This window comes from Camelina sativa, chromosome 7, assembly GCF_030686135.1.
Source record: "Camelina sativa cultivar CO46 ecotype springtype chromosome 7, ASM3068613v1".
NCBI lineage: Eukaryota > Viridiplantae > Streptophyta > Magnoliopsida > Brassicales > Brassicaceae > Camelina > Camelina sativa.
In genome coordinates, this window is record NC_141886.1 from 10,164,009 (window position 1) to 10,178,052 (window position 14,044).

At 32.3% G+C, this 14,044-nt stretch overlaps 1 protein-coding gene across 1 annotated transcript; it reads left to right on the forward strand.

Annotated features, from left to right (window-relative positions):
* The first annotated feature begins 1,234 nt into the window (after positions 1-1,234).
* On the forward strand, positions 1,235-3,178 carry LOC147941138 (defensin-like protein 206). Its single transcript, XM_087458393.1, has 6 exons — positions 1,235-1,248; positions 1,748-1,851; positions 2,168-2,199; positions 2,241-2,246; positions 2,671-2,728; positions 2,819-3,178. Exons 1-6 carry the CDS (start codon positions 1,235-1,237, stop codon positions 2,998-3,000), a joined length of 396 nt encoding a protein of 131 aa, XP_087314519.1. The 3' UTR covers positions 3,001-3,178.
* The last annotated feature ends 10,866 nt before the right edge of the window (positions 3,179-14,044 follow it).

Consider the following 14,044-nt stretch of genomic DNA (forward strand, 5'->3'; position numbering starts at 1 on the left):
ATTCAATCCCATCCACACATATCGCTTCCATGAATGAAAACCTGAAGCTGCTACAAGACGATTTGAAACAAGATTCAACCCAGCGTGGTCATTATTGTTCAGATAGAACGGATTCTCATACTGATCCGTCGGATAACGTGTCGGTGAATTCACCAAATTAGATGAACGATTCGCTTGATTTGCCACAGACGAGGGAGGTACAGAAGATTCCATCCTCGATTAAAGAAAATTCAAAGTAGAAGAACAAGAATTGCCCAAAGAATTAGGTCAACTAAAAGAAATTAAGAGAAAACAAGTGCAAAAAAAACTGCAACAGCAGCGATGAGCTCAGAAACAATGATCGCAATGATTCTCGCAATGTATGAACAAGAAGAAATTAGTAAACTCATCTTCTCGGATTCAAACTCTCAATCAATCTCCGATGTAAAAAAAAGGATTAACCGTAAGATTTTATTGATTGCTCTGATACTGTAATATCCGATACACCAGAAAGTTAGATTCAAGCTCAACAACATAAAGATGGAGAGAATCCAAAGGAAGAAGAAGAAGAAAGCTTCATTCAATATAAAAGTTTGTTACAAATCGTTAAACCCAAATGTTATCCAACATCAGATTATATATCTCTGATGTCTACAAGTAAACCGATGATTTAACTAAATCGACATTAAACCAAACACTTAACCAGTTTATCATAATATTTATGCAAATAATACTGTTTCCCACGACTAGTTTTAGATCACGAACTAATCCTTCTAGTCTCTTTTGTGAATAGTCTCCAAAATACTAGATTGAGGTTGGATGAAAAGATATATATCTCTCTAACGCTCATATATTAATATATTTGGTCGAGTTTTAGATATGTTCGGTCGGATTGGTATGAAAAAACTGGAGTAATCTTTACCTATTATTCTTGTTACATAATAGTTTGCCTAGGGGACGCCAGTTCGAGCAACGCAAAAGATAATTATATAAAATGCTTTGATCCATAGCCTTATAGATACGGACTAGGTCGAGAACCACTTGATAATTCAGAAAAAAAAATATACATATTAGCTTGCCGATAAGTTCATCATGAAAGAGACGTGTGGTTGCAAAGTCTGGATCGGCTGCATCGAGTTTGGTGCTGGAAACTGAGCTTCATGATTCCTTAATTATCGTACTATAAGTGGGTTTAATCTTGAGGAAATTACAAAATTCAATGTGCAGTCGTTAAAGATTCGTGAGTACATTATTGATGAAAGCAACAAGGTAATTCAACACATATGAAACCTTAATTTTATACGGTCCAAGAGGAGATAGCTTCTTTGCTATGCTAATTAAAATCGTTCCACACCCTCTCTGTTCATGGACTCTATCTTACTCGACATTAATCGGTGTGTTATTCTGAGAATTTTTAGATACTTGTCGGGTGGCTTTGTTTTATGTTTTCCGTGAGTTTCCTTTTAATTAGTAGTAGATTGTTTTTAAGTGTTATCCTTTTAATAGACATTAACTTTTACGTTAGGGTTTCGATATAAGTTGTAATCCTAACCTACATAAATATATAGGTCATTATGCGAATTAGAAAAAAAAACTTCTAAGGATTAACCTAATTCTGTAAGAAATTCTTGGGACAAATCTTTCATTATGTAATAGTAACTTTACATGTTTATGTAATTATTGGTATGGAAGAATAATATACATACATATTTTTGTAAGAGGAACCTTATTTTCAAATCTTTCATTATTCTCATGTTTACGATTTTAGGATTACGAGATCGAAGTTGAAGGTGTTGGCTCATAATAACGTTGAATTAGAGCCAAAAGATTCAATGGAGAGTGGCGATTCTATGCAAGTTCATGACCAGCAGGGTTAGATGAGATGATGACACGGTTCGGTTAGATGCTTGAGATATTACTGTACATTAAAGCTAAGATGGAGCAAAAAACGACAACAAACAACGAGCGATGATATGATGTCAAAGACAGACACGATAGAAACACAACAGGCAAACACTAGAAGACAATGCGATAAGTTGTAATCCTGGCCTATATGTCTACAAGTTTTGATTTCTGTCACATATAGTGGCATGGGTTTCAACCAGTGACAAGCTTTGCGTTAAATGTTTTATTTGGAAGGCAAAAGAAACTTGATGAACATAAACATACATAAATTTAATGTCCTCAGATCACACCGAGTACAAGTTACATATAGTAAAGGTAACTTGTATCATCTTTCAAAGCATTCTCTTTTCTTTCAGGTTTTCGTAAGTTCATAATGTCGCCACAATTGTGCATTGAAATCTTACATTTTATATTTTTACTAAGTCTTTTTCTTTCTCTTAAAATTTTATCCACTTAGCATAAATATATTAATTAACCAAAGAGAAGTTTGTCGCCTCTTTGTTGTTGTCACCACGAATATATGACCAACTATGTATACAAAATTAATTAGTGTCTTCAAACTATGTAATCATTTTAAAGAAAGTGATTCGTTTTATACAAACAATGACGACATTATGAGCTCTGAAAGGAAAGATAGGGATTATTGAGCAACGAAAACAACATTAATTAATTTTCACTATAAATAGACTAACACACACATGGATTTGTCCCACAACAGTTAAAGGTGTACTGAAAACATAAGAAGTTATAGAAAAAAGCAAAGCTAAAAAATAAAAAAATGGCAAGAACCTCAACTCCGCCAGCTTTACCGTTCTCTTGCTTGTCCTCTTGATGGCTTCCACTGGTATTAATATAATTGAGTTCTCTATTATACTTTGCAACTGTATTGTAATTATCTTGTGCTTATGTTATTCATGAATGACTTAACATCTAGGGATCCTCAAGAGCGAGGCTCAAACATGCTCCACGTTCTTAGACGAGTGCGGGCCGGTCCCCTTCCTCGGTACAAATGCTGATTGCTTTAAGTGTTGCAAATACACATACGGGAGTCCTCCAGCCTGTAAAGGGCTTGTTGAGGGAAGCGACAAACACTGCCATTGCTACCAAAATCCATGACGCTTATAATAACTTTACGTACAACTTGTGTTTTCACTTGGTATTTATGTTCCAAGTTTCGCTTGCTTCCGAATAAACACCAAGAGGAAAGCTAATAATCATGGCTTCCCCCCAAGTGTAAAGTCTTGTTATGTGCACTTTCGTTTCATTCCTTTTAATACTGAACTTGTTTTGTGTTTATGTTCCTCATTTCATTCTCGCCTACTTTCCAAATAATTCTGTGCTAAAAAATTCTCTATAAGTATTAACCACATTTTGCCACCTCTGAACGCTAAAATCTAAAACAAACAGGAATGGTTTGGTTTTATAGCTCTAGCGGAAAATTGATTTTCTATGGCTGTGAAAGCCATAAACAATCATACCCGTGTTAGGTTTTTCTATTGTTGGATGATTAAAGTTCACAATAGTATTTTATTAAAGTACAATTCTTGGGTTCACTCTTTTTTATTCACCCATGTTAGTTAAAAAAACAAATTATTGATTAAAGAAATAAATTCTGTATATTAATTAATTTTAAAATTATTAATTCTAAATATTAGATTATAGTAACATCTAAACTCAAATCACTTTTTTTATAAATTCAAATTAAAATATAGTTTTTTTTTAATTGTAAAATCTAAATCCTAACCACTCTTTTGTAAACGCAAACCGACATATAATTTTGTTTAATTGTAAAATCTAAACCCTAAACTCTAACAACTCTTTTGTAAACCCAAACCGACATATAACTTCATTTAATTGTAAAATCTAAATGCTAAAATCTAACCACTCTTCTGTAAACCCAAACCGACATATAATTTTATTTAATTGTAAAAACTAAACCCTATCCACTTTTTTTGTAAACCCAAACTGACATATGATTTCGTTTAATTGTAAAATTTAAACTCTAATCATTATTTTATAAACCTAATATCCACTGAGTCAAAATCTCAAAAGTCCCTAAAAAAATTCTGACAATCTCAAAACTCCCTTCTTTAAAACTGTTTTCTTTTTCAATATTTTTAATTCCAGAAACTAGTATTTTACTATGATACCCTAAAAAACAAAACCATTACGTTGAAAACCTGGGTTTTATCCACCCACCCAAGTTCTATTGGATTTAATCCAATATATATATATAAATATACTTAAAAAAAATCAAACTAAATAAATTTTTTAATTTCATCGTCTTCTTCCTTTTCTCAAACTCTTTTCACTTTCTTCGATTTCAAACGGTAGCGGCGATGAACAACGACGGCGAGGACGAGCGATCTTTGGAACCAACCTAGAAAGAAGAAACGATGGCTCCATTCTTTCTCTTTCAGAACTTGATCCAATCCCTAAAATCTGAGAAATTTTTGAAATTAAAACTGCAATCTCAAAATCAATTCTGTGAAACTTGAGAAAATATGTATTTTGTTATGGTGTTCAATTGATAAGGAAGATGGGTCTAAAATACAAGTTTTGGAATTATAATTGGTGAATTCTGGGTTTATGTTCGTATTTGAATTTCTGGGTATAACTAGTATAACTAAATACAACTAGTAAAACTAAGTAAAACTAGTATAACTAATTAAAACTAGTGTGATCTTCAAATATTAGTAAAACTAGATAAAAATAGTAAGATAAAATGGTTTCAGCAGCGTTCACACTGAATGACTCAACGACGATGAACAACTCAACAACGATATGTAAAAACAACGGCGGCGATGAACGACTCAACAATGATGAACAACTCAACTACGAGCGATCTCTATAACCAATTCAGGAAGAAGAAACGATGGTGATGAACGACTCAACGACGATGAACAAATCAACGACGAGCAATCTCTGTAACCAATTTCGGGAAGAAGAAACGGTGGTGATGAACGACGATGAACAAATCAACGGCGAGCGATCTCTGTAACCAATTTTGGGAAGAAGAAATGGCGGTGATGAACGACTCAATAATAAGAAGAAAATCCGGAATTACGGCGGCGATGAACCAAATCGTGAAGAAGTACAAGCCAACCGTGAGTGACTCCATCGACTCAATGATAAGTAGTTGGATTTGGTTGAACAAGTAGAACTAGATAAAACTCATTCGTTTTGGTTACGAAGAGACTCATGATTTTTTTGTTCTGCATCTTATTCAGAATTGAATTTCTGGGTTTTAAATAATACTAGTATATATAGGTAAAACTAGTATATTTTTGTAATACTGATAAAACTAGATAAAACTAGTCATATTTTATTTGTAATTAACCGTTTGTTGCAGATACAAAAAAATAAAACCACACGTGCAGCTGAAAAAAAAAGTTAAAAAAAAATCTGAATTGTACTGCCACGTGTGCAATATGTGTGTTCACACTTAGTATTCACATTTAGTGTTCACACATAGTTATACCAAGTATAATAGTTTTACCAAAATTGCAAATAGTTCTACTTTTGGGAGTTTTTCCATTTAATTAGTTTTACTCACTCTTAAAATTATATTTTTTAGTTTTACAGTTGATTAAAGTCTATTAACATATAATTATGAGTTTTTTATGCATTCATATGTTTAGAACCTACAATTCTATAACTTTGTCATCCTAACTTGGTTATTATTTACAAAGTGACATTAAAAGTATAAGGAAACACTTGTTTAGGTTCTTACATAACAACCCAAAATTCATATATTTTTAAATTTTTGTTTCTTAGTAAACATTTAAACATTACTTTTGACGTTTACTAGTACACACATTACTATGTTATCTTTAAAATCATTTTATGGATGTTCAATTCAGTTTTACCAGTTTTATCAGTTTTATTTTTGTTATAGCTGTTTTACTCTGTTATGACAGAGCAAATATACACATCAAGAGAAAGGAAAATCAAACATTACTAGATTTTAAAAATAAGTTTTATGATAGTTGTGACATAACCAAGAAAATAGTAGTACAAACCAAAAGATCAAACATAAATCAAACAATGGTATTAGGTGCAATTTCATCATCCTTTGAATGTTGTTCAACTGTGACTTTCAAAAAACTCAAGCTTCTTGTATATCCTTGCTTTTAACATCAACAAAGTTATATTCTTCACATGTGTTTTGAACATTATACTATATATGAGACATTCACACTTAAAATATATGCTTACGTTCTCTCCCACTGTATCCTGCCAAAAAAATTCTAAAAAAACTCAATTAGTAATACTACTAGTTTTACAGGTTGTACTACATTAATCAGTATTACCAGTTTTACTAGTTATACTACATTTACTAATATTACCAGTATTACCAATTTTACCCAGTCGCGATAACTGAAAATTGAATGGTTTGAGGTTCTAATCTCTACAATTCATAACGATTCAACATTAAAATTCATTTCTTATCAACTAAATAGCTCAATCGACCCATAACCCATGGTAAAACACCCAATTTGCTAAACATCTCAAGCAAAATCTAAACTAAATTTCCAAAATTCAAAACCTAACCCTATTCATCAAGAATTTTATTTTTATGTTGAAGAACACACTTGTATTTTGAAGAAAAGCTTGATACAACTCGAAAAAGGTGAAAAACGGTGGCAATGAAAAGTTCCGATGAAAAATCGCCAGCGGTGGAGAGCTGTAACGAAGAACGACGACGACTGAGGAAGAGAAGAGATCGGTACTGAATTTTTTTTTTCGTTTTTATTTTTGTTTTAAAAATAAAAATAAAAATAAAATAAAAGAATTGAAAAAGAAAGGAAGGGTATTTTAGTCTCAACATATTTCATTAAATGAGAAAGGGGTATGGAGAATAGAGAGGGAGATAAGAGATTTGTAAAAAATTTATAAGGACTTTTCAGATGAATTCTCCATATCCACTAGCCACCTAACCACAATCACAACCAACAGCGGAATAACAAACTACCAATAACCAGTAAATATCCAATAGTAAATAACCAATATTAAACCATAACAATAATCCAATAGTCAATCATCAAGAAACATTAAACCAGCAACCTAGCAATGTTCTAATGACCCAACTCTAGCAACCTAGCAATGCCAGACAACATCCAATCGAGTCCCTAGAACATCCTCCTCTTCATTGCCTTGATTCCACGATCACACTTTGTCTTTACCTTCACCACAAACACATATTGAGATGCATGAGTATTTGATAAATACTCAGTGAGACAATCCTCCCATCTACTGGGCTATACATACAAGCAACTGTAATCCCAATGTTCCAAACAATCAACAAACAAAGCATACAAACCGGGAAAACAAACATCAACTCGCTGGAAGGGAGGTGTCGACCAACACCAGCCGAGTGTCGACCGACACTAGCTCTTGGTGTCGACCGACACTACCCCACAGTCTCGATCGATGCCGCTTCACTGGTGTCGACCGACACTACCTCTGCAACCGCGAACCACACGAAGCCAAGAGTCGAATCTCGCTCCCTAACTCCACCAAATCGCCCAATACTCAAAACCCAAGCCATATACGTCCGTAGGAACCTGTAGCAATCAATCCCAACAAGCAAAACACACAAAAACAGCAACAAACAAGCAAGAACAAGGAATCACAGGCTTAGATCAGCCATGGTCATGCACTCACCTCTTTGCAGGAAGATTCTGACCAACAATGAACGAATCCACACTCCCAGCAAGCTTCCTACACGTTCCTAGCCTTGAATCCTCAGTCCCACAGCAAGATCTCACCCAGAAAGCCTTGAAATCTCACAATCTCTCTCTAGAACTTCAAGAACAATGTTTTCTCCCTTTTCTCTCAAAAACAACCAAGCGGCAACAAAGACAATTCCCCAAACCCTTCTTTTCGTCGAAACCCGCTTAAGCAACCCGGTTCAATGGTTTCCCAAACCAAACCGAATCCAAATCGATCAATAACTCAATCTGGTCGAACTAGAAAACATTGGTGTCGACCGACACCACCCTTGGTGTCGATCGACACCCACCCCCAAAATGCAGAGTTTTGGTTCACGGATGTTACAATAATATCCTTAATAAAAAATCTACAAAATCGTTTTCCTTAAGTTGTTTTGTCTTTTTAATTTAATTTTGATTTATTTTATAAATATGATATAACATGACAGTTTCTTGTATTTTGATTGGTTAATTAATAGGGGTGAATAAGAGTGGTTGACCCAACGGGTAAACCCATGAAGTTTTCTTTACGACAAATGAAGTCTCGAATTATAGACTACATAGATTTTCTATTGTAAAACATAAATTTAATTCGTAACTAACATGTTATGGAAGGAAAAAGAAAGACATAAGCTGTATATAAGTTAATATATCATAACATATGTTATTGAGATATTAAAGTGTAATTATTGATTATTGAGAATTTCTGAGAAATGCTTCTTTTTGTGTATTTTTTTTTAAATGTCATTTTTAACTATGCATTTTCAAAAGTACCTCTCATTAAATAACAAAAATTTATAAAGCTTTCTTCAATTTAGTGATATAGACCCATAACTTAATAAAAAATGAGAATACGAATAAATCTTGTCGAGAACGAAATTCAGAGCCGTCAATAACAATTAGAAGGCCACAAGCGCAAAACAAAAAAATACCTAATTTATACCCAAAAAAGTGTTTTAAGTCTTTTTGCAAGTCTAAGAATCGAACCCACCACTCCTCCATCCAACCCTTAACCAGTAGAAATATAAGAGATTTTTGACAAAAATAGAACCGAAAAATTGATAACTAGTACCGGGCCGCAAGCACATAGCTTGTGGCTTGCGCCGGCTCTCAACTTATGCATTTGAGATAGACAATAGGATAGATTTGTGTGTCCTCTTCTTAGGGGTACGCATATCAAAATTTTAAACTATCTTTATTCAATAATGTAAAGATGATCAATTCTACAACGCAAAGAAACTTTAAATATGAATCGAGAAATCAAAACCCTAATCTAATATATCTTAACATTTTTAGAGTACATTTTTGGGTCATCCTCTCTTATATTTGTATCCAAACAAGTCACAACTAAATTTTCTACAATCCTTACAACCAAACACAATGATTTCCTTATTTGATAATATTAATTTCCTAAAATATATCTACCTAATTTAAAGCAATATGTTAGATTAAAATATAATTCTCCTTTCACTTTTATTTAATCTTATATTTAATTATTTAAATTACTATTTAATATATACAGTTAATAAAATTTTAGATTTTTTCAGTATATGATGTGATTTGAATTTTTATAAACGGATGTATATTTTAAATTTTTTTTAGGATTTTTGTAACCAAACAAGTATATTCGGATATAAATTATTTCACAGTTGAGTTATTTTAATATATAATGAATATCTCTCTTACCATTTTTATTAATTACTGTGAGAACACATATATAACAATGTAACATTTATATTAAAACTCAAAAAAACTTGATCTATTTATAATATATTCAAGTTTTTTTTAAAAAAATTCCCGTGGTGGTGTACCACAGGTCAAACCTAGTAAAAAGTTAAAAGCAAATAAGGTAAAGCACACACATCATAAATAAAATCCGTAAAATAATAAACAATAAAGAGGCCTGATCATGACGAGGCCCATCAGAGACGTGAACGAAACAGTGATGCGGAATATATTTCTTGATTATAACTGCAACCAAGGCCGGCGCAAGTCTGCCTGACTGCAACCGAGAGACTCGATTGTGTATTGGGAAGGCAAAAGAAACTTGAATTACACATAACTAAATGTAGTGTCCTCACACAAAGTGAAAATAATACAAGTTACATATGGTAAAGAAGGTCCTTTTAGACCTTAGAGATTTTGGTAGCAATGGCAATGTTTGTAGCTTCCCTTAACAAGCCCTTTACAGGCTGGAGGATTCCCGTATACGTATTTGCAACAATTAAAGCAATCAGACTTTGTACCTAGGAACAAGGCCGACACACACTCGTCTAATATCGTGAAGCATGTTTGAGCCTCGCTCGTTGAGATATTCATCAAGATTGTCAGCACAAGAAATCAAAGGACACATATGCAAAGTACAATAGAGAACCCTATTAAGTGAATACTGGTGGAAGCCGTCAAGAGGACAAGCAAGAGAATGATGAAGATGATGAAGTTGAGGTTCTTTTCTTTCATGTTTTCGTTAGTTCATAATGTCGCCACAATTGTGCATTGCAATATTTTTGATTACATTTTATTTTTCAGGTCTTTTTTTTTCTTATAAATAATCATACACTTAGCATAAATAATTAAACCAAAGAGAAGTTTTTCGCCTCTTTGTTGTTGTAACCACGATTATATGATCAACTACATATACAAAATTGATTACTTTCTTTCAAACTACGTAATCTTTTTAAAGAAATGGTTTTAATTTTTGTTTCCCAACAATATACCCAGAAACGATAAGAAGGTGATTCATTTAATACTTTAAGACAGTTATCTCTGCGTAAAACAATGTTCTTCACCTTTATATTTAAACAAAGTAGGACAGAAAAATTCTTAATACCAAGTATACTTGGGAGGCAAATAGATGTTGAGAACGATGTTAAAAATATGAGAAAGTGGTTTTTTTTTAATGACACTTAGTTAGTCTAGAAATCAAGGGAAACGAAGGATTTGGCGTGACAAGAAAATCTGTTGCCATCGTCTAATGGAAGTACAAAGTGGCCAAGATTCTTAGTACTTTATTGATGTAAACAACAATATTATTTTATTTTATGTGCAACAAACAATAATTATTTAAAACCAAAGGAAACATGGACATAATGAGTTACAACTTCAATGACCACATTCATTTTGGTTGATTATTATTTATAATGACCACAGATAAATATTTTAAAGGTTGACTAATGCGATAGGTAATGACCTATTTTGGAACTGATATTTTGAAAAGTTTGGGTATTTTTTGAAAACAATATAGTTTATGAGAATTCTATTTTTTTTTTATAATTTCAACTAAATTAAAGAAAAAGTAAATATTTAACGGAATTTTGGATATTCTGTCTAATTTTTTTTATCAATATTTGGGTCAAAACAAGCTAAAAATTCTTAGGGAATAGCCGAATCATTATATTCTTAGGGAGCGGGACTCAATCCCTGGTGAGATGGTTCTTTAAACACTTGGTCTTAATTACCACTAACCTCTAGATTAAAGTCACTTCACCCGTCTAAATTTCTTAACCAATCTTTATTAATAAACATTGTCTAAAAAGTAATCATTTAAAAGATAACGAAGTACTGATGGATACAAGACAAGATGAAATGGGACTATGATGGGATAGGATGGAACGTGTTTCACTTCACAAAGTAGATACGTTTAGGTTATATACACACAATAATCTAAACTAAAACCAAATTGAAGTTTGATATTTGAATTTAATACCAATATTGACAAAAAAATTAATTTTTGTATTTAAAATGATAATATTCTAACTCATTGTTACGAATTTAAACTTATATAAAAATATTTTGCCCCATGTAAATTGAATTTCGATATGTGGATTTAATACCAATATTGTACAAAAGTTTAATTTATGTATTTAAAATAATAAAATTCTAACTCATTTTTCCGAATTGAAAATTTATATAAAAGATTTTTTCCTCATGCTGTAGCAAAACATTATAATTTATAGAAAAACATTATAACTTTTTTTTGGGTAACTAACTAAATAAAATTAAATATTTAATAGAGAATTCAGGTATACCGTCTAAATTTCTTACCAAATATCTTATTATATAAAGTTTGATGTCAAAGTTACTCATTAATAAGATCGTGACACATGTCAATTCTATCATTCAGATGTTGACACATGTCAATTCTAAGTTTATTAAAATTTGAAAAAATAAAAATGTAAAAATTCAAAACCTACCATAAAAAGGTTCTATATAAAAGTAAAATAGAGAAAAGAAAACATAATTTTATTTAAAATCTTTTAAAGAAGAAAAACCTTTGTAAACTTCCAAATGTAAAACAAAATTTTTATTTTTAACAGTTTAAAATTTTTTAAAGGCAATTATAAGAAAATTATAAAATTTAAACAGTTTTAAAATTTAGAAAAAATAATTGTAAGGAAATTATATATTATATCATAAAATTCGAAATTATAATATTGTTTACTTATTGTAATGTTAAGTTACTAATTTTACAAGAAAAAGGATTCCTTTATATATAAGATAAAAAAATGATTGTCAAAATTATACATTAATTAATGTTTTTAAAAAAATGTAAATACTCACCTTTACATAAAGAAATAGATTGTTGAAGTAAAAAAAATAAAAAATAAACATAGATCATCTCATATATTTTTTCACCAATCAAATAATTTATTCAAAAAAACTGCTATTGTAATATATAAAATAGGAATATGTAAGATTAACATATTCATTTTTGTAACTATAAAATGTTCATAAAGACAATTTGTTGGTAGTAGTAAAGACTCAAGAGTATATTTTAACTGTAAAATATATTTTTGCGTACAAATACACTTTTAGTGTTAACGTAGATAGTAGATTTGTAAATGGATATATATTAGTGTATTATTGTAAAAAAAAGAAAACTATTTTCTATAACTAAATGTTTATCTCTTTCCTTACTTTTATACATTGTTTTTACTTACGAAAAAATAAATATCTATTCTTTGTTAAATTTAATTTAATTTTAATAACTTTGAATTCATCTACAACTATTTTCTTTAATTTTTTTTTTTTTTTTGAACAAAACAAACTTTTCATTAAACTTAAAGCCTCAAAAGAGGGATGTTCTTACAATTTAGAAGCAAAAGGTTACAAGAAATGTAAAGATAGAGACTACATGAGTCTTCCAACAAGATGCACACCCTTAAGGAATTTGCAAAGGGTGAAAGATCTTTTGAAGTCTTGTAGGATTCAAGTTTGAAGGCAAACTTCAGGAACTCCCTGCCCAACAGCTGGTCATACTTCGCTCTTACGATAGACGCATAGGAGCTATTAAAAGTGTGCTCCATGGAGGAGGCTAAGGGGTGAGATGGTTGTCGAGTGATCATGGTGATTGAAGAAGATGAAACCGGGAATCGTAATTGAAGGGTGACAAGCCGTAACAGAGCAGGTGGGTCACATGGAAATGGAGGTAAATGAAATCCACACAAAGCTTGCAATCAGTTTGGTCCTGGACTAGATCAACATACCCAAGTTTTCTATCTAAAGGCGGTAACAGAAACAGGGGGTCAAAGGGTTCAAGGGTAGGGTGCAGGCAAGCTGTCGGATCGGGTTCATAATTATGTCTACATAAAGCAAGCATCTGGACAGGGTTAAAAGACAGACCTCGACAAAATAATTGAAGAAGCAACTTTGGAGACACCGATGTTCTGCTACCGAGAGAAACTCGTCTTGACCAAGCAGAGATAATTGATGCGGCCATAGAGATGCCAAATAGATCTTGATTGGGTTCAGGGGTCGAGTGAGGTGGATAGGGGAAGCTGGTGAAAGCAAGGTAACCCCAACATCTTAACGGTGGGATCATAATGCCAAGCTTCACCAAGCAGTCTCCCTCGAAGAGAGAATCCCTGGGAGATCCAACTAAAGCGGTTTCCAAATAACTCTGATACCATTCTACCAATGATGGTGGCTTAAGGATCAGAAGTAGTCTTCGAACTAGTGATACCATTGAGCACACCAAGCGTTGAATAGGGAGGGAGAGAGTGGAGTTAATACCAAACCTGGATTCACACTGACCTCGACACAAAGGGTTTTCAAGTAAATTATAAGAAGCCAATATTCTGCTATCGAGGGAGCCTCGTCTTGACCAAGCAGTTAACATCGTGCAATAAATTAAAAGGAATATCTATTTACTTTTTCTTTTTTTTTTCAACCAAGCAATAAATTAAAAGGAATTTCTTGGTTAGTTGCCCAAGCTGGAGGGAAGGAGTTTACAAAAGAAACTTCAGAGATAAGAGAACGCGAAGCACGGGCAAGACAATCTACCTTCGTATTTGACGCACACGGGATCAAAGAGATGGAGAATACTGGGAAGGACTCCAGCAAGTTAAACTCATCTAGCAGGTTGGAGAAAGACGATCAATCTTAAGGGGACTGCACCATAGTGAGTAACTCAGCACAATCAGTCTCGAAACCTCAACAGAGACGAA

What these genes read in the sequence shown, in the direction of transcription:
- LOC147941138 (XM_087458393.1), top strand. An exon ending in GCAAGTTCATGACCAGCAGG is followed by an intron (nt 1,852 to 2,167) that starts GTTAGATGAGAT and finishes TAATGTCCTCAG; the next exon opens with ATCACACCGAGTACAAGTTA. An exon ending in CCTCTTGATGGCTTCCACTG is followed by an intron (nt 2,729 to 2,818) that starts GTATTAATATAA and finishes CTTAACATCTAG; the next exon opens with GGATCCTCAAGAGCGAGGCT.